The sequence below is a fragment of the Lytechinus pictus genome, chromosome 16 (assembly GCF_037042905.1).
Source record: "Lytechinus pictus isolate F3 Inbred chromosome 16, Lp3.0, whole genome shotgun sequence".
NCBI classification, from domain to species: Eukaryota; Metazoa; Echinodermata; class Echinoidea; order Temnopleuroida; family Toxopneustidae; genus Lytechinus; species Lytechinus pictus.
This window is the reverse complement of record NC_087260.1, coordinates 19527971-19550204: the sequence shown is the minus strand read 5'-3', so window position 1 is coordinate 19550204 and position 22234 is coordinate 19527971. Positions and strand designations below refer to the sequence as shown.

Below are 22234 nucleotides of genomic sequence, written 5' to 3'. Positions count from 1 at the left end.
CCCTTTAAAATGAGTCTGTGACATTGAAAATACAAATCTTCCCACTTTGATGCGTGCTCACTCATCCATAAATAAACAAATCGATTTCATTTTTGCACAGAATTCTGCCGATAGGTTGATAAACATTACTGCCAAATGACATCGCTAAATATAGCCGTGAAAAAAAGTTCCACCGTATTGAATAAGGGGTTACTTATTCTTAAACATGTGCACCCATAATGTACCCAAGTCTATGAGAGACGAAGTCAAAATTTTAACAAATATGAAATGAGGGTTTGTTTCATGGACGGTTTTTGTTACTTCTGTCAATAGTTATTTCATGAAACTTCGTATATGGCTTCAGAGTAACACTATCCAAAAGGCGCGCACACCAAAATAACCATTCGATACGACACAGAGTGGGGCCAAGGCCTTGAACTTTCTTCTCATTTGCATAATTTTCGAATATTGTGTGCTCACTGATGCATTAAACGTCGGGATTTTCATAAAAATCAAATCAAATGAACTATGCAAGGAGGTTTGTGACAGATATCCATATTAACAAATTGCATTTTTTTTTTCCAATAACGTACAAAAGAGCTAATCGCATTCCACATGTTCATTCAAGCGTGGATATTTAATTAAACGCCTTTGAATAATTGAAGCATGTTAATTGGTCATGAACATAACGAAAAAGTTGAGAAAAGATCATTTTTAGTTCCCAAAATGAACCAATACTTGCCTATGATATTTGAAAATCGTATTTTTTGTTTTCAATAAATGTTCATTGAACCGTGAAACGATGAATATTGTTGAAGAAACTCATCCAAAAATAACTGTCATCCTATTCTATCATTTTTATTGATATAAATGTGTAAAAAATCCAATTATAGCAAATTTGGACTTGTGTTTATTCATCCGTGAAATTTAGCCAAAAAAGTTGTATCGTCTTTTAGAGAGTACCTTTTACAAGCCTTCTGACTATTTTTTTATGATGAGAATGTGGAATTAGTTCCAATAAAATGGAATCAAAGTCATGATATTTGGCTTGTGACTTTTGAAAAGTGACATTTTTGCCTTCTGACGGTGCTCACTGAAGCATGAAGTGAAATACGTCCATAACATTTACTCAGAGGGTAGCTTATAAAATTACCTACACGGTCATGTAAAAATTTATTAAAAACTCGCATTGGTTCGGAAATTATTGATGTTTGTTTAAGGGGGGACTTACTCTTTTTGTTGTGTATATTTCACAGAATTGTGTGACATTTTTTTTTAATTTTGCGTTGCGTTTCTGATCAATAGTGAATATCGGGTTGTTATTTTTTTTCACTATGCGAAATATGCACTGGGCGCTATTGACCTTACACTATAGTTACTAGGGAAACCGACCCCGGCTTTTTAGCCCGCGAGCGATCACAACGATTCGTAGATCCGGAACCCAACCGGGAATATAATAGTATCATTTAAGTAGAATATTAAAAACAATAGAGCAGACTAAGTGGTAAGTAGATGTACATCAAAACTGAATGTTCATTAGAAATATGATACAATTGTAAATATTTTTATACTTCAAATTCGTAGATTAATTTGGCAATTATTTTTGTATACAATGATGCCAACTTTGGAGCTTGTTGAATACCAGTAAAATTGTCAATGAATAAATGCCATTTGATACGCATAAAACAAAATAGAATATACTGTACAGCGTGTCCCAAAAAAAAATGCTTATGGCACTCTACATCTCTAAACCTTATATTGTTTATAACCTTACAAGTGTCAACTACAATTCAATTTCTGCAAGTGGATGAAATTTTGTTTGATATGGTCTAATGATCATAAGGATATGAAAAATGTTCATTACACACCTGGAAATCAAGTGGATGAAATTTTGTTTGATATGGTCTAATAATCACAAGGATATGAAAAATGTTCATTACACACCTGGAAACCTCTCTGCCCAAGTTTTGTATTGATTATGAAGTCGGGTTCAGGGGGTTCAGCAAACAAGATTTGTTATCTACTCAAGATGTGCAATTTGTATCTTTTCATGTTCATCTGAAATGATTTTCTTTTATTCAGTACTTGAAGATGACCTATTCATTCAGCCACCTCTGATAGGTTGAAAAATGAGGATGGTTTTGAAAATAACAATTAACTAACTTCCTTTAATTTATCGTTTAGTGTAATTTTTAGGTTTTATTGAAGATCAACCGGTGTGTTGGCTCAGTTGGCAGAGCGTCCGTCTCACAACCAGGAGGTCGGGGGTTCAAACCCCGGCCGCGTCAGACCAAAAGACGTTAAAAGATGGGAGTTGCTGCTACCCTGTTTGGCGTTCAACGATTAAAAGGATAGAGCCTCGTCGATCTGGCGCTGCACAGCGGCTGCCGGGCCCACGATCAATTGGGCAAAGCAAATTTTCGGAGTATTTCATTTCATGTCTATTTCGAACAATAAATTATGGATTTATTATTATTATTATTATCACGTGTGATTAAAAGTATCGTGGCACTTTTCTTTAGGTGAGATGAAGATGAAACTATGGTTTTGAAAATAACAATAATAAACTTCCTTTATCGTTTAGTACTTAGGTTTTATTGAAGATACCATGTTTGATTAAAAGTATCGAGGCAATTTTCTTAAACCTTAGTTTTAAAATTTAATTATGAGCCCGGAAGTTGTTGGCCCAAAATCTAAAAAGGAATATAAAAAAGAGGGAATTAAGACGCAATCGGAGGTGTTTTATTCAACGTACATGTATTAACGAAACTTGGATTGAGAGGTTTTCTGATGACTGCTGAAAGAAGGCTATCTCTGTGTTTGATAGACCATACCGCATTTTTAAGCCAGTTGTATAAAATACATGCTAGCTTACGATCATCATAATATATTATACGATAATTTTCACGTAGTTATTTTGAGTGGCATTGGCATTTTTTTGTTGGATACGCTGTACTTTCAATGGTCCATTTATGGAAATGATGTAGCTTCATAGCGGAGTTTATACAGAAGTTTCTCATTATTTTGTGGGGAGAATTTCATGAAACATAGTTAATAATAACAATAGAGGTATTTATTTTATAAAGTGCCTAATTACTAGAATAGTTCTCTAATACTGTATGCGCTTTATAACTATGATAAGCTACTGAAATTCTCGTATCGGATCGTCCTAGAATAAAATAAGTCATTGAAAATCACGAACAAGGTGCTTCTCCTTGATGTGCAATTCTATCTCGATAGTTTTTTTGCTCATGTCTTTTTGTAAAATGTTTTATCAACCATTGCCATTGCAGCTTAACTTAAATGACTATGAAATATTTTGTTTTTTTTCTTTTCATCAAACACTGATTTCAACATGATCAGAGCTTGATCACTACTTTGTTTACATTGATCATGCAAAGACAGCTGATTAACAACTTAATTAATTCTTTTGATGGAGCACTTCTCAGTAGCCTATTCAACTTGATTCTTTTGTGCACCTACTGGCCCAGTCATCCTTTATTCAAGATGTTCACACAACAGCCAGGAATTCTTTCATGTTCATTTTCTAAGCCATGGAATGCTCCTGTCTATATCTAAGTGGATGTTTTTCTCACTTAGCAACTACTAGCCAGTCAGATTTAAGCTGAGAGCAACCTCATGGTTAATTTTTACACTCCAACACACTCAGTAGAAAGTCTTCACCTAGTAAGGACATGTACAATTTCTGCTAGTCATCTTTTTTGCAACACAACAAATAGCTCATACTCTGGATTTATTTTACATCATCAGGATTTCAAGTTCTTCATTTTCATCCTTTTGATTTCGACATATGTAAATATATATCCATCGCTTGTGTTATCCAAGTGGGAGCGTGCAATATCTCTATACCGTGTTTACACTTAATCGGCATTTGAATCGGCTCGCGGTTCTGAACCGCGAGCCGATTCAGCATCGGCTTTTTCATAGCGTGTAAACGCGAGCAACTTGAATCGGCTCGCGGTTCAGAACCGGCAATTTGCACCACCAAAGTAGTAGGTTCTGAACCGCGAGCCGATGCAGAATCGGCCTTTTTACTACGTGTAAACAGAATAGAAAGCCGATTCTGCACCGGCAATTTGTGCGCATTTCAATTACTAAATTACCATTGTGACGTAATTGTAAGCGCACTGATCCAGCGTTGTCTTTATTATGACGTATATTGTAGGTATGCGTATCATTTCAGGTTTTTGCATCGGCTCGCGGTTCTGAACCGCGAGCTGTAACAACGTGTAAACGCAATCCAAATGCCGATTCTGCATCGGCATTTGGTTCAGAACCAATTGCCGATTAAGTGTAAACACGGTAAACACGGTAAACACGGATTACCGAGCTGCATAGGGTGTACCATCCAATAGCGCTCCCTGTTTTCTTCACCTATTACTCATATTTTCATTTTCTTTTCGCAATTATATGATTTTTTTTTGCCCATCGCTTTAATTTGCTTTCATTTGGTTCCATAAACATACTCTTTTTGTTGGATACTCACTTCACAATCTTCATTCATAAAATACGCGGGAAGCTCAGTCAGAATCTACACTCACACTGTCCCACTTGTGGATATCCATGTCAGCTCGGCTCACAGTACTACAACACATGTGCAAGTTACTACAATACACGCACCGGTCTACTCTGTAACTTTTGGCGGGAAATCTTACTATCACCCAGTTATACTGTTCAACCTTATTCTGGGATCTGGAATGACCAGAGCAACCTGGCTTCACTGAAGAAAAAGTTGACCTAGAACTCGAGATTGGGTAACGTATTATTTACACGTACCTCTCTCATCCTTTTTGTTTTGTTTTCCTGCACCCTGCATGCTTGATTTGGTTTTGTTTTCTTCATCCTACGTCCTACATGATAGTGTGCATCACAAACCTGTACTGTATCAATCTACATCATACGTTTGTAGAACCAGAGTTCTACTCTTCATCACGTTAATATTATTTCTTCTACATGTACCTCCACCCAACTCGCCTTATTATAGTACATGTACAGTACCTGTGAATTTGTTGTCCGCCGTGAGTGAACTGTTAGTGTTACATGTATTTCTTTCTTCCTTCATCCTACCACCCGTTTCATGCATGCTTGTAACTCCGCTTTGCGTGTTCTCCCTCCATCTTGTTACACTCGTCCCCTGCATGTTTGAACCTCACCTTTATTTCATCCTGCATGTTTTACCTTGAGTTTGCTCTTCAAGCTTTGTACCTATATGAAAATTAACACGCTCTCCTACAGCTTGCTAATTCTCGTGAGCGTGTCCTCTATCATACTTTATACAAATACATGTACTGTCTACCCGTGCTTACTTATACTATATTCGCACGTATCTACGTCCCACATCCAGTTTCACCATAATCCTGCAATGGATTCTTCATTTGGTCCAGGATCTGGGCGTAAAAGCGCCTCCATGAGTAGTTGCCAATTCAAAGGTATAGTAGTGTTGAGAAATGGCGAGAAACAAATCAGTTGCCGTATTCCCATGAGGGTATTCCTAGCTTTTAAAGAAGCCTCCCTGGAACTGATCAAATCCCGAAGCTTCACCCAATCACTAAATGCTGTCCCCACATGGTCACTGAAAGGCAGTTCTACCGAAGAACACCTTGATATTACTTTCTTTAATAAAATAAAGTCAGGTCGAGCAGGAAAGCTGAAACAATTCACTATCCAGTTTTTTAATATCCTGGGAGAAATCCGCTTTCATGGAAGACACCTCGATCTCCTTGCCACTACAGTGCTTCCAGCAATCTCTGCCTCCCTACATAGAGATCATCCGAACTTCTTCCAATCTAAGGATCTTGACGACCTTTTTATGGAGATCTCTTCCTCTGCATCTCACTCCCTCCATCCTAAGTCTGTGTCAGAGACCTGCCTGTGCACGCCTTCCGATAAAACTGTTATTTGCCCAATATGTGCAGAGCATGCATGCATGGACACTATACAATGTGGAATTTGCGATAAATGGCTTCACTTTACCTGCACATCGCTTAGCCAAACTAAACTTGATCGATGTATGCATCACGATGAGGAATATGTATGTCGCCCGTGTAGTAACATCACTGGATCTCAAAATGGTCTTGCCTCTCCTCTCCACTCCCAAGGCACAACATGTACTCAAAGTAGTCAAGAAAAACCATCAGATGAAAAGAACTTGGTTCCCAAAGATGACAGCCACCCAACTTGCCCTGTCTGCCAGTCTTCAGCTACTATAAATTCCCAAGAATGCCAGACATGTGGTCTCTGGTACCATGATGACTGCTTATCTCCCAATCTCTCCACTCTTCTCTCTTCCTCTGGAGCCCCTCTACACTGCCCTTCCTGTAAAGAGCTTCACGTTGAGACACCTCCACTTAATGCTAATGCTGCTATCATGACTCCTCTAGATGCCCAGGATAACCAACCTCGGACGCAATCAGCTGCCCCCTTGGCTGCTGATCCTCCAGTGTCTTCAGTATCCTCCTCTGCTCACACTGCTGACAATACCTTTCTTGCAATCGCTGTAGCAAAACCAGAAGTGTCTCCCAAAGATAATATCACAACTTCCTCCAGACATGTGCAAACTGACAAGCCAACAGCATTATGTCAGAAGTGTGCTTCAACTGAAAAGCGCCTGCAGACTATCAAGAAAGAACTCACAGATAAATCATCCACTTGTGATATGATTCTTACTGAACACCAGAGAATTGTTGACCTACTTGGACAATCTAAAAGGGAACATGAGAGATCTTTGCTTGCTCTTGAAAATCAGAAGTCGTTTGCAGGAAAGAAAGACAAGTTGATAGCTGACCTGAAGCGTGAAATCAGCGAGATGAAACAGAAAACAACAGACCTTCTTGTTCAGAACGATGAACTCATAGCTTTTTGTCTCAATAAAGGCTTTACGATTGAGGACCTTTGCACGGCTGTAATTATTGATGAGGATAGCGATGACTCTGTATGCCATCCTCATTCACCAAATCAGACAAGAACAGACAACCCTGTGAAAACAAAAAACCGTTTCAGTATCCTCGATGACATGAGTGCTGATCCTAATGAATCCCCAGATTTCAACGGGGACGTGAAGATATGCGGTTCAAAGGAAAACACTTCAAATATGTGGCGTCACCAGCAACCTTATGAGAAAGTCAAATCTACAGATAAAAACAAACATTACAAATCACCTGGGCAAGTCGAGTCTGCCAGACGTACTAGTAACCAACTGCTCAGTGCACCGAATTTAAAGCTAAGGCCGAGAGGCTCCCCGAACTCCAGTAACCTTTCACTACCAAGATCTATCAACACAGAGAAATCTACATTCAATCGGTATGCAACAACTCAAGCAGAGGTCTCCAAGGTCCCAGGTATCTCAGTGCACCCTCGTTGGTCTACTTCTAACACGTCCTACCATAAACGACACCTGAACCACAACGAACAAGGACACCCGACCAGGGAAGTAACCAGACTAAATACAAAATTGAAGAAAGTGAGAAGGTCATCATTTGGCTCCGCATCTGCTAAAGACAGATTTGACACAATACCTCTTCGCAGAACAGCCTCCTTTCCCTCTCTTTCTGACCATTCTCAGTCTGGCCCTGTTGGTACTCAATTGAATTCTGCAAAGATACGTAGCCCCCGCATGTCGATGCCAGATGTGCGATGTGACCCAACTATACAGAAACCAGTGTTCACGTCAGAGAGGCAATCGTTTCATCAAAACCCTGACAATGAGGGAGTCATGACACAGAATCTAGAATGTCCTTCTTCTGCTCAACCCGTACGCCAAGACCGCCCCAGCTCGGTTAGACAAAAACGAATCCAAGAAGACCATAAGAACCAGGACTCCCATCCCCGAGGCAAACCATTCCCTGCACCACATATCTCGAGTGATGCTACCTTACTGTCTCCAAGATTGGTACCCGAAAATCAAGACTACCCTTCTTCTCCAAATCTTAATGATTACAGTAAACAAGGAAAGAATTCTGCTTCATTATCAGGAAATCTGCCTGGAGGACGAGATCACTCACAAAGCTCTACTTCAACTATTCCAAGGATACTAGGAAAAGAAAATCTATCATCCTCAAATGTTGTAACCGAAAATCTAAACTACCCACAAACTCCAGTCACCCAGAACTCTGGAGTACAGGGAAAGAATCATGACAACCTGGACCCCAGTATCCCTCCCTCACATCCATGTAACCAACAGCCGGGTTTTCGGCATGGTCGAGCGTCAACAACCTCTCACCTGGCCCTTCTCGAAAAAGCTTACTACCTTCTTCCAATGGCTCTACATCTCTTAACATTTGGAGGGAACCTTCAAAACCCAGGAACAGTACACAATCTTCACACCCTGCACAAGCAGATCATCGACTGTGTATGGACAAGTCAAGTACTTCTCCAGAACCATCAGACAACGCACCCATCCGAACTGCCCCGATAAGTGATAGCCCAAATCACCAACGTTCCCAAAGATCGCACCAAGCTCCAGTCAAACCCATCAAAACAATAGATATTTCCATAGCAACATTGAACGTAAGGGGGTTCAACACTAGCAAAGCCTACATCCAGAAAATACTTCTGGACCTTGATATTCTTGCGATACAAGAGCACTGGCTCTGCTCTCCCTTGCCTCTCCATGGCACTAGTCACTCTCATCTACATATCTTCAAAGCATCTGAAGATCGGATTGATGCCTTCTTCAGTCACAGAACGCGAGGTAAAGGAGGAGTCGCAATCTTTATTCGAAAGTCAGTAGTCTCCACCTGTAAAGAGATTCCCACTACTCTTCCAAGAATACTGGCAGTTCTGTGCAAACTCTCATCTGCCTGCAAACCAATTGTCCTCATCAATTGTTACTTTCCATGTGGTTCATCCTTAGTAGCTCAAAATGAACTACACACTTGCTTGGCCGCCATCTCACAGATATTAGCGTCAACTAAAGATGCCACCCCAATTCTTCTGGGAGATTTCAACAATGACATTATTGGCAAACCCAACAAGAAAACATGTAACATCCTGCGGAACTTTCTTCATCAAGAATCTTTGTGTAGTCTGACCTCCTTACACTGCTCAAGCTCACAATACACATTTGCATCCGACGATGGTAGACACAAATCCAATATTGATGGATTCTATGTTCATACTTATGAATCCAGTGAATTTCGCGGGATCGACATCTCCGAAGATGACCTAAACACATCAGATCATTGTCTTGTTTCCACAACAATGAGGTGCTTAATCCAGCCTAACAGGGAGAGCCGAGATTCCATGACATGCCCTACTGCTAGTCTCCAAGCTCAGCGATTCAAGGTGAAGTGGAATGAAGCCACCTCTGAGGAGATTGAGATGCACTATACAATCCCTATGGAGAAAACAGCTGCCGCTCTCTTTCAATCCTTTGACAGTAACTTGTCGCTTGAGGCCAATAAAGCCGACCATCTACTTCTTCAGCTAAGTCAAGCTATGTGTCAGTATTCCAGTGATCTTCCCCATTCAATTGCTATGAAGAAAAAGCAGGGAAAACCAGGTTGGTCTACCAAGACCCAAGAAGCTCACAATGAAGCCTTGGCTGCTTGGAAAGCTTGGAAATCCCAAAGTAACTCTAAAGAAGGCACTCTTCATGATGAGCGCATCTTTGCCAAGAAGAACTTTAGAAGAATCTATCGCCAATCTATTGCCATAGCCGAAAAGAACAAAATCACGCAAACTGAGCGTGCCTCCAAGAGCAATCAAAAGCTTTTCTATCAACTCATCAAAAAAAACAAAGGTGACCGACAACAAGCGGAAACTCGATCCATCACATACAAGAATCAGAGATATGAAGGCGATAGCCTCATTTCTGGATGGCAACTTTACTTCAAGGATCTGGCTTCTGGTCCTGTAAACACGCAAGATCTTGTCACTGAACAACTCCACATTGATTCCCCAGTTAATAATATTCAACAGGGCTGTTCAATGGCCATAGGATCTACATGTATGGATCCCGAGCCTACAAAACCGACATACCATGGAGTCAGCAGTATGCACTTACCTTCATCACCTCACGTTGACTGCTCGCCACATCTCACATTATCGTTTGAAGATCTCACAGCTGCAATACATCAACTTCAGTCTGGAAGAGCAGCAGGTATGGATAATATCAGTAGTGAACATATAAAGCATCTTGGACCGGTTGCTGTTAGGCTCCTCCTTCTAGCCTACAATGCTTTCTTGCGTCACTCACACTGGCCTGAAAATCTCAAACAAGGTCTGATACTACCTTTTCACAAAGGGAAAGGTAAGGATGCAGAGGATCCAAAAAATTATCGTGGTATAACCCTGACCTCCACCCTTGGCAAACTGCTTGAACTCTGCGTAAAACCTGCCTTGGATCGTCAACTCCAGATTGCCAACACACCCGATGAGCTCCAGTTTGGGTTTCGGAAAGGTTTCTCATGCATGCTAACATCTCTGTGCCTTGAACTTATTCTGGAACTCAATACTGCTTCGAGACTTCCGACATACACCGCTTATCTTGACGCGGAGAAAGCATTCGATTGTGTGTGGCATGAAGGCTTAATTGATAAGTTGCAGTCCATTGGGATAAGCATCTCCCTTGTTCGTCTCATACAAAATCTACACTCAAGGATGGAAAGCCATGTTCTTTGGGATGGAGATGTGTCAGATCCCATTCCTATCACTCAAGGGGTCAGGCAGGGTGGTATCCTCTCTCCCACCTTATATACCGTATTCGTTGATGGCCTCATAAAACATCTAAAGTCACTTGGGCTCGGCACCTTCATACGATCGGAATACGCAGGTGTGATTGCACTGGCTGATGACATCACTCTCCTAAGCAACTCCCCTTCAGAATTACAACAAATGCTTGAAGTGACGTTCCAATATGCTTCTTGTTGGCATTATCGTATCAACCCATCTAAGAGTGCTATCGTGGTCACCAATCCCCGCAAAGCCAGTAACCAGGATAGTTGGACAGTAGGGAATGATGCAATCTTGCGGACAGATTCACACACCCATCTAGGAATTCTCAAGACCAGTACGAAATCAGACCAATCTGATATGATCGCTACAAGAGGTCTGAACACCTTCTATGCAATGGTAGGAACTGGTGCATACTCGGAGGGTCTTGTGCCTTTAGTGACTGCCCGCCTATGGACGTCTTACTGCATCCCACGTATGCTCTATGGCTGTGCTACTCTGAAGTTCACCCAGGCAATGCTAAAGAAACTGAACAAAACACAACTTCAGCTATTCAAAAGGATCCTAGGAGTACCAATCACTTCAGCCGATGAAATTGTGTATCTTCTCACAGACTTGATTCCAGTGTCTGCTCAGATAGAACTGGACAGACTCCTCCTCCTTGGGTCAATTCTTTCTATTGATCGCTGTCGGTTCGAGTTTAGAATCTTTCTTCATGCCTCAGAGAAAACAACTCCAACCATCCGGATGTTTGCTGATACTCTGTCCAAATATCATCTCCCACCACTTGTAGATCTAATTACAGATCCACCTCAATACAACACTTGGAAGCGCACCATCAACATAGCAATGAGGAGAAATGTCAATGAGGATCTAGAGCAAACCATCCTTTTGAAAGCCAGTCTTTCAGTCTGGGCAGGTAATCTGCCTATGGACGTCAAGGACCTCTACCCAAGAAACCCTCCATCCTCCTTGATTAGAAAGGCCTTGACAGTGAGAGCACAGCTTCTTTCTTCCACCTACCTTCTTCAAACCAGACTGAAAAAAATAGCTAAGACCGCTGACTCAACCTGCCAGCACTGTCATAGTGCAGACGAAACAGTAGAACACTTTATCGCCACATGTCCCCATTCCAACTCAATTCGCTTTGAGTTTATTTCTTTACTCAATGAATCTCTGAAAGACTACCCAGATGTGATCTCTTCTTATAACTCAGCAAACCCTACTCTGTTCACTTGTGTTGTACTTCTTCCTCCTGTATCTGATCCACCAGTCTCTATCAAAGACTGCCTGCTTCTTAAGACATTATTTTTTATCTATAAACTTCATATGTGTCGATTGAAACATATTGATACATGCTCAGAACCTGCATATAACCATAATTAAACTGCATGAACTATATCTTTACGACTTGTCCTGTCTACACTTAACCCTGGATGATTATTTATTATGGATACTATTGCCTTCATAGGGCTGATCTCCGAAAGCAGCGGAGGGAGAAAACCAGGAAAGGAAAGGAAAGGTACAGGAGAACATCTCGTGTCACCCTATTCGCGACGCGTTTCGCTGAGGCCTCACGGGCGCGGTCGTTCTTCATCGCGACATCGTTTTTCTCCATCTGTTGTATATATATATATATATATTTCGCATTTATCTTGTTCATGGACATCGCATTAAAGGATCCCAATGAATTTATAGTCGTTTGATGTTCTACATCTTCGCCTTTGCATAAAGGAACCCAGTGCTGGTGAGTCAATCAGATATATTTATTTTAAGTAAGACCACATTTCTTACAAGTGAAACATGTACGTGATATTGAGATGTCCTTGTGCACGAAGTATGCGCATTTGAACTCATTATTTTATTCTTGATCTTAATCTATTTTATTCATAATATGAGAAGAAGATAATTATTTTCATCTCAATGTTTGCAAGAACCTTGAAGTAAAGTATCTGTTTTCTTTCAGTGGCTCTTTAAGATATTCAATAAAATTCTTACCATTTTGAATTTCACCCCAAATGGCATAATATAGGTAGATAATTTTTAATTTCGTTAAAGAACCAGGATTTGTATCAGTTTGTAAGCCCCCCCCCCCCACCCCACTCTTCTGTATCACCTTCTCTGGTGTTTCCGCTCGTGATTTTTCCTTTCGGTTTGAATCTTAACTTTATTCTTTGTACACTTTTACTTATATTTTCTTACATATGTATATAAATATATATATATATACATTTCCATATAAGTAAAAGTGTATATATATATATATATATATATCTATAATTTGTTTTAAGATTATTTAAGACGTCACGAGCAGATAACTGCTTAAACCTAACTTTAATCGGTGACTTCAAAAAACAAAATTTCAGGCACGTGTACTGGATCAATGGTATATAGGGCAACAGCCTCCTTTATGTGAGGCCCATCTCTTATACTTTCCATATATATATACACAACAAAATAAGTAAGTCCCCCCTTAAACAAACATCAATAATTTCCGAACCAATGCGAGTTATCAATATATTTTTACATGAGCGTATAGGTAATTTTATAAGCTACCCTCTGAGTAAATGTTATGGACGTATTTTACGTCATGCCTCAGTGAGCACCGTCAGAAGGCAAAAATGTCACTTTTCAAAAGTCACAAGCCAAATATCATGACCTTGATTCCATTTTATTGGAACTAATTCTACATTCTCATCATGAAAAAGAGTCAGAAGGCTTGTAAAAGATACTTTCTAAAAGACGATACAACTTTTTTGGCTAAATTTCACGGTTAAATAAGCACAAGTCAAAATTTGCTAAAATTTGATTTTTACACATTTTTATCAATAAAAATGATAGAATATGATAACAGTCATTTTTGGGAAGAGTATCTTCAACAATATTTATCGTTTCACGGTTCAATGAACATTTATTGAAAACAAAAAATACAATTTTCAAATATCATAGGCAAGTATTGTTTCATTTTGGTAACTGAAACTGATCTTTTATCCACTTTTTCTTTATGTTCATGACCAATTAACTCTCTCTGTTTTGATCCTCCGCTCTTCGGAGATTAGCGATAAATCGCGGTCAGTAGCATAGATGAGATGATCATGCACTGGGATGATATCTTGCTTCCCCCAATGATGATAACATGCTTCAATGATTCAAAGGCGTTTAATTAAACATTCACGCTTGAATGAACATGTGGAATGTGATTAGCTCTTTTTTACGTTATTGGAAAAAATGCAATTTGTAACTATGGATATCTGTCACAAACCTCCTTGCATGGTTCATTTGATTTGATTGTTATGAAAATCCCGATGTTTAATGCATCAATGAGCACACAATATTCGAAAATTATTCGAATGAGAAGAAAGTTTAAGGCCTTGGCCCCACTCTGTGCCGTATCGAATTGTTATTTTGGTGTGCGCGCCTTTTGGATAGTGTTACTCTGAAGCCATGTGCGAAGTTTCATGAAATAACTGTTGGCAGAAGTAACAAAAACTGTCCATGAAACAAACCCTCATTTCATATTTGTTAAAAATTTGACTTCCTCTCTCATAGACGTGTGTACATTATGGGTGCATATGTTTAAGAATAAGTAATCCCTTATTCAATATGGTGTAACTTTTTATCAAGGCTGTCTTTAGCAATGTCATTTGGCAGTAATGTTTATCAACCTATCGGCAGAATTCTGTGCAAAAATGAAATCGATTTGTTCATTTATGGATGAGTGAGCACGCATCAAAGTGGGAAAATGTGTATTTTCAATGTCACAGACTCATTTTAAAGGGTAATAAGGTGAATATTGGGGGCAAATTCGGTTTCAAATGTGACTTTAATTGCTGTTGTTTTTATCATCCATCATTTATATCACCATGCACACACTTTCCGAACTTTTAACATTTTCATGGTTGAGCGAGCACATTCGAAACTTAGGAATGAATATTCATTATACTGCATAAATGTATTCTTTTCCTAACACTTTCTCATGATCAGTTTAATTTATGGACAAATCAGTGGTGGATCCAGAATTTTAAAATGGGGGAGTTGTCTATAATCGGGGGAGCCACCAACATTTTCAAATTTTAATATGACCTAACAAGTTGAAGAGGATACTACCAAAAAACCCTATGATGATACGTCACAATACAGGGGCCGCGGAACGGTTTTTAAAGTGTGGGGGAGGGGCTGAGCCAAAAGTGGGGGAGGGGGCTGACCATGCACAAAATCACAATCGTATGGTCATTTTTACATTTTTTTACATGCTTTTGGAAAAAAGTGGGGGCTGAGCCCCCCCCACCCCAACCCACTTCCGCGGCCCCTGCAATATTGTGCTCACTCAACCATGAACATACGATATCAAATTGTGTGTGGAGTGACTAAATGATGGATAGTAAAACAGCATTAACACCATAAGTTCACCTAAAAACAACTTTTGCCCAACTTTGTATTTGCACAATCTGAAAAACGACTCTTGTGACTTTCAAAAATGGTCATTTTTAATTCAATCTTTAATTACTCATGCATGACTCCACCGATCAATCAATTTTTTCCCCAGGAGTTGCTTAATGAGTGCAGAAAACCACCTACGAAATATCATGTCTCAAAATAATTCCGTTCAAAAGTTACAGCAATTTGATTTAGGGGGGACTTACTTTTTTTGTTGTGTATATATATATATATATATTGTAAAGAAATGGATGAAGAGAACAATGGTAGGCGTAGCTTAAATCAAGGTTCCCCAGAGCTATCTACCCTTTGGAAAAATTGGTGATGCCGAAAAAATGTCTCTGCCGGGAATCGAACCCGGGCCCCCAGCTTTGAACGCCGGTGCCTTAACCACTAGACCACAGAGACGGGTTAGTGGCTAGGGCGACCCCGATCCGATTGACCGTCAGATAGACAGATTTTCGACACGATACCAATTATAATTTCCTTTGTCGGGTGAAGGTGGGTTTCGAACAATGACAAGCCGCCATGCTTCAGCTGGATCAAAGCTATCGCTTTGATACAGTACACGTATGGGAGAAAGTATACAAATGTATAACTTTACACACACACATATATATATATATATATATATATATATATATATATATATATACATATATATATATATATATATATAAAACGTCTTAATACCACGTACAGTTACCCTACATACCATTGATCCAGTACACGTACCTGAAATTTTGTTTTTTCAAGGCACCGATTAAAGTAAGGTTTAAGCAGTTATCTGATTGTGACGTCATAAAATAATCTTAAAACAAATTGTCCTCATTGTTTCGATTGTTTCCCTGGATTTCGATCCATGCCAGCTCTAAAATCGAACATCGCGGCAAAACAGAGCATCATTCTAAGGCCTGTATTTTGAAGTCTGGTTTAATTTAAACTCTGGTTTAAAGTTGTGGTTTAACTATGGAAAGCCAACTGTGACATTAATATCTAAAAGTAGAGGTTCAACTTATCAGCTTGTTTGACGCTCAAATCTTCTTAACTGTCTGGGAATGATACATAAGATAATTATCTTCACCGTTAAAGAATTGGGAAAGAGCACAATGAATTTAATAAACATACAATGTAAACCAAATTTTGACATCGTTGGCTTCCCATACATTTAGCACAGAGTTAGACCATGGTCTAAGTTAAACCCATAGAGATATATACTAAGTAACGTCTCTATGGTTAAACCCGACTTCAGATTACCGGCCTATGAGTATAAAAAGGGCATGGCGGTATTGTGGTCACTCGGGAAACTCCCGTCTCCCCGTTCGTGACAAATCGATATCAAGACCTACTGCTGAGAATGTAAACCAAACACAACAATAGGATGATCGAAATATGACAGTCCCCCATTCATAAAATGGTTTCATGATTTTGTTTGGTAGATAGCACTCCACATATGCGTGGAATAACATTATTAGCGCACATCAAAACGAGCACACATACACACCTACGTGCACGCTTAACCCACAGTCGACATGCACACACACACACACTCTTCTGTTAAAGAGAGGACACCGTACCGCTGCTTGCGCTGAATATACACTCCCTCGGGGAGTTCGGTGCATATATGTTATTCCATCGCCTTTTTTCAGTTGTCGTATACGAGGGTTTTCAATCGTCAGCCGCGCGCAGCACCATTTGTTGTATGGAAATTATATTGTTATATCCCATGGACTAATGCATGTTCGTAACCCACTTTGGTGGAAAATTGACAGTGGAATATATCCCGTGCCGTCGAAAGTTGTGATCGTATCGGCGATTCATCTTGCATTTTATTCGCATTTCGATCTTCCATGCATCACCATTTTGTCAGCCTCATCACTAAGGCGATAGTCATTATTATCACACTGCTCATCTGTCAACCCCATCCATCATCTTCGTTGTCATATAAATCCTATTTATCGACTCCGTTTCATGTGTGGATGTCACGGAGCTATATTCACAACTGTAAACGGGAGGTATGGGCAACGGGCAGTCTGAATTGAAGACGAGTGAGTATTATGTTTTAGTGCGTATGTAACTGTACGGTATATATAGTTTTTGAGTGCATACTATGACTATGCGACATCCCGTGGATGGATGCATATTCACGGGGTGTATGTGGTAGCGAATTCGAGATCTAGAGGCTCGCTTACTGTAATAAACCTCTTGTTGAAGACCGGACTCGTTACGTCACTTGGATGCATCCAGATTAATAAGTGCATCATGTTCTCTCTCATCATCTCCTACTATTGCCTGTATACACTTTGTTCCCCTCCCCCTCTCTTGATCTACCTCCGCCCCCGGCCTCTCTCTCTTTTTCACTTTCCCTCCCTGTATACCCCACCCCGCTCACTCCCTATATCTCTCTCTCTCGAGCTTTATAGCTCCCCTTCTCCCGTTTCTCTCCCCCTCTCTCTCTTAATCTACCCCCCCCCCCCTTTCTCTACGACCCGCTCCCTATAGCTCTCACTCCTTCTGCATGGTCTGTCTATCCTTTATTCTGTTCCCCTCTTCCCATGCATCTCTTTCCACTCTTTCCTCTATGGGTAACTTTTTGTTGTAGACCCCCCCCCCCCCCTACTAAGCGATTATCTCTCTCCCCCCTGGATATTTATCCACCATTTTCCTTCCATCTATTCTTGTTGTTATTCTGTTGTTATATACCACCAATACAACAATATAACAACGATGTGCATATCCATATATATTGGCTGCAATTTTAAACATCGGAAATGATAATCCCATATTGTCGCAGGATTTCCTTTGTAGAATCCATGGATGAAATCATGAAACAAACCATTACTCCATCATGGATATATTTAGAATCTACATCACGTACATGGCCGATAGGCAATAGCATACGTTGGCCACCATCACGCAATGTGATACATTGGTGTGGGTATACTTAAAAAAGAGAAAGAAAATAATTAATGGAGAGCCTTTAATTTCCATAAGGTCCTTAATCGACTTTGGATGGAAAAGTATTTGTTGTCAATACTTACCAGGGGCTGTATCATGAAAATGGCAGTATTATGGCGCAGTCACATTTCCCATATACGTTGGCGTACGGCGACTCGAAAACAGCCGTTTAACATACCAGCTACACTATAGGAGGTTTGAATAAAAATGAATAAAACGGCTCTTTTCGACTCGCCGTATGGCTGCCGTAGGGGAAATATGACTGCAGCATTAGTGACGCACGACTTTACACACGAACTGGTGACCTGTTCTTCTGCTAAATGACCTAAGGGGCAGCTAGTGGTCACGTGCATGCACCCCCAATCGGCTGGAAAAACAACATCAAAAGGCAAAGGGAGGAACTTTAGTGATAAAAATATTGAACGCCTTCAAGAAGATTTAAGCTCTGTTGATTGGTCTGACGTTTATAACTCGAATGTGAATGTCGATGACTCATTTGACATATTTTTGAAATCTTTCAATGACTGCTTAGATTCTTGTGTTCCTTTAAAGAAATATCGAAATTACGATTATAAACGTGTTCCAAAGCTCCCATGGGTTTCAAAATTGATATTAAGGTCTATAAATCGGAAAAATAATCTGTATGTTTCGTATATATCAAATCCAAATGATATTTCAAGGAATAGATACACGTCTTATAAAAATACCTTAACAACTACTATCCGAATAGCAAAAAAGAGGTTTTATTCAGAAAAATTAAATTCATATAAAAACGACCTTAAAAATACATGGAAAACAATAAATGGGGCCCTAAACAAAATTAACAAATCTAGTGCTGTTCATAAATTATGTGTAGATGGAAATATGGTTGAAGATACTCATTCTATAGCAAATGATTTAATACATATTTCTCTCAAATTGGACCAAAGTTAGCTGGAAATATTATGCCTGTAGAAAATTCGTTTAAGGACTTTTTGGATAAACAAAATGAAAGTTCAATATTTCTTACTCCAGTTCATAGAGAAGAATTACTTGAGATTGTATTTAATTTGAAAGCAGAAAAGACTCCCGGTTATGATAGCATTACAAATAGAGTTGTGAAAAACATTATACATTCTCTTGCTGATCCTCTGCTTCATATATTTAATTTATCGTTGCAGCTTGGCCAGGTCCCAAAGAAGATGAAAATAGCTAAAGTTATACCCATTTTCAAGAAGGGAGACCAATTAATTACTAGTAATTACCGCCCAATATCTTTGCTAACTTCGTTCTCAAAAATTCTTGAAAGGATAATTTATAAAAGGACAGTTGCTTTCCTTAAGAAATATAGTATTATATGTGATAATCAATTCGGTTTTAGAGAAAAACATAATACAACTCATGCTATATTGACATTAATAAATAAAATATCTACTTCTTTTGACGATTCTGATCACACCGTAGTGTTATTCCTTGACTTCTCAAAAGCGTTTGATACAATAGATCATGAAATACTATTATGTAAGCTATCAAATTACGGTATCAGAGGGACAGCTTTACAATGGTTTAGGAGTTATCTTACTGATAGAATTCAGTTTGTTACAGTAAATGAATCAGAATCTCCAACAAGGCCAGTTTCCTGTGGAATTCCACAAGGTAGTATTCTTGGCCCTTTGCTATTTGTACTTTATGTTAATGATATGAAAAATTCATCTCATGTTATCTCATTTATTCTCTTTGCTGATGATTCCAATATTTTCTTTACACATCATGATCCACATGTACTTGTGAGCACTATGAATGCAGAATTTAAAAAAGTAACAAACTGGATTAAAGCCAACAAACTGTCATTGAATCTGCAAAAAACTAATTATATGCTTTTTAGTCATTCATTGAAACATCTACCGCATCAAATACTTTTAGATAATACTGAAATCAAAGAAGTGCAAACAACAAAATTCTTAGGTCTTACTATTGATCACAAGCTTACGTGGAATGCTCATATCAACAATATTTGCAAAACTGTGGCAAGAAATATTGGAGTCATCAATAAGCTTAAAAACGCTCTTCCAGCACAGGCGCTATCCATGTTGTATTGTGCATTAATTCTACCATATCTTAATTATGGAATTCTGGCATGGGGTAATGCCTCTCAAACGAGACTCAATAAAGTCTTGCTACTTCAGAAAAAAGTACTGAGAATAATATGCAATATGTCCTTTAGAGCTCATACAGATGAATTGTTTCGTCATAAACGTATTCTTAAAGTCAATGACCTGTACCGCTTGCAACTATTCCAATTCATGTATAAGCTAGATAGAAATAGTGTACCTAATGTCCTACAAAAGAAATTTATGAGAAACAATACTTTACATTCATATAATACGAGACATTCAAATGACTATCACTTACCCAAAAGTAGAACAGTATTTTCTAGCAAAACTCTATTTTTTACAGGACCAAAACTCTGGAATTCTCTGGACAGAGTAATAAAAGAGGCAGCTAATCTAAACCGATTTAAATTACTCATCAAAAAATTTATTCTGAATTCTTATTGATTCAATCAAATATTTTGTGAACCTCATACTTACACACGGTAGTATTGATTATTTTAAAGTCAATATTTAATTTTGTATATAGTGTAAATACATTTGTGTTACAGTGTTTATATATAATTTTATAGAATTTTGCTGATTATTTTACTCTACTTATATCATATTACCCTTGTATAAAATTTTGATAGGGGGTCTACATTTTACAAGCTTTGCTTTTTAGTAGGCCCTCCACTTTTTTTCATTTCATTGCTACGTTTCAATCCTGTGTGTTATGCATTTTTTTCAGTGTTAAAATGATTTATTATAAATGTACTTTGATGATTGTGGAATATGAATATATCAATATCAATATCAAGAGAAGGAGGATGAAAGAGAAACTGAGTGAAAAGTGAAACATAAATATTAAGATATTCGGCAAATATATGGTGATGTAGAATATACATTTGTACAGTATCATATTTCATTTATTTTGTTATTTTCCATAGTTAATTATGATTATTTTATCATTTGATTTTTGATATTAGTTTATGCTCTATTCTTTGATTATATTTGAATATGTCACCATGTTTGATATTTGTGTTTGTTACGAAGGGCCCCAACGAAAACCAGCTTGTTGCTGATTGGGCTACCCTTCTTTTAAATATTTGAAATAAATAAATAAATAAATAAATATGTTGTAATGCGTATTTAGGTATAATTTCTATCACAACCGTACGTAATTGTATCCTCATTTTTAGGCAAGTATAAATCTTAGCTCGCGCTTCTCGATGTATTCTGTTATTGTGAAATATGCTTAAAAATATGCGGGCTTTTACAGATCATTATTCTCAACAATTTTAATCTCGATTCCTGCTCGATTATCAAGTTTGTAAGATAATCCCGTTTGTGTATACCCACTATCAAACTTTGCTCCACTTTTCATGATTTGTAAATGAGATACGTAGGATATATTCTATATTGTAATACTCCAGGTCAGTGTATTAGTTTTTAAGTGATATACTAGTTACTATCTTCATGGTATAAAAATAATGCTTGAAATGTCCTGTTTTAGGTCATTAATAATATATGGAAAAAAGGTCGCACTTTGCGCTTGCATAATGGTTTAGTAATATAGATGCCCTCTTCATTTATCCTTTACAGGCAGACCTTCAATGTCCCTGTCCATGTCAAAATATATAACAAAATCAGCTCGCGCTTGGTGCTCACATTATTTATGCATTTATCAGGTCAGTTTAAGAAATAAAAGTCGCGCTTCGCGCTCGCATTAATTGTGGTGCTGATACTAACAGCAGTCTTTAAACGTCTCTCGTTGGGTCAGCATGTGAACATTTTTCAGCTCTGGCTTCACGCTTGTATTGCTTATTTGTTTATATAGGCATATGTATCCTGTTCATGATTACAAAAAGTCCTTTGAAGGTCCTGTTAACAGGTCAGTTTATGAGAAAATTTCAGCTCGCGCTTCGCGCTCTTATTTATCTAGGCAAAATGAAATACCCAGCAAAAAAGTACAAATCTTCATGGGAATACATTGTCTTGATAAGTATTAGCAGAGTAAATGCATGGATTACCATTTTACGATAATTATGTCAAAGACGAGGATGTTTCATATTTAAAATACATTATTTGCCTTAATT

At 38.5% G+C, this 22234-nt stretch overlaps 1 protein-coding gene across 4 annotated transcripts in view; it reads left to right on the top strand.

Annotated features, from left to right (window-relative positions):
- The first annotated feature begins 3555 nt into the window (after positions 1-3555).
- LOC129278556 (uncharacterized) overlaps positions 3556-22234 on the top strand; it is a 31043-nt gene continuing 12364 nt past the window's right edge. For 2 of the 4 annotated variants that reach the window (XR_010296074.1, XM_064111272.1), the window contains exon 1: positions 16654-17156. Coding sequence is in view for 1 of the 4 variants with exons in the window: in XM_064111272.1 (XP_063967342.1) it covers positions 17126-17156 (31 nt within the window). In the remaining 3 variants the exon portion in view is untranslated. Of the gene's footprint in view, positions 3793-4131; positions 4303-12193; positions 12419-16653; positions 17157-22234 lie in introns of those variants that run through there. The other 2 variants (XM_064111274.1, XM_064111273.1) reach the window with 2 other exon arrangements.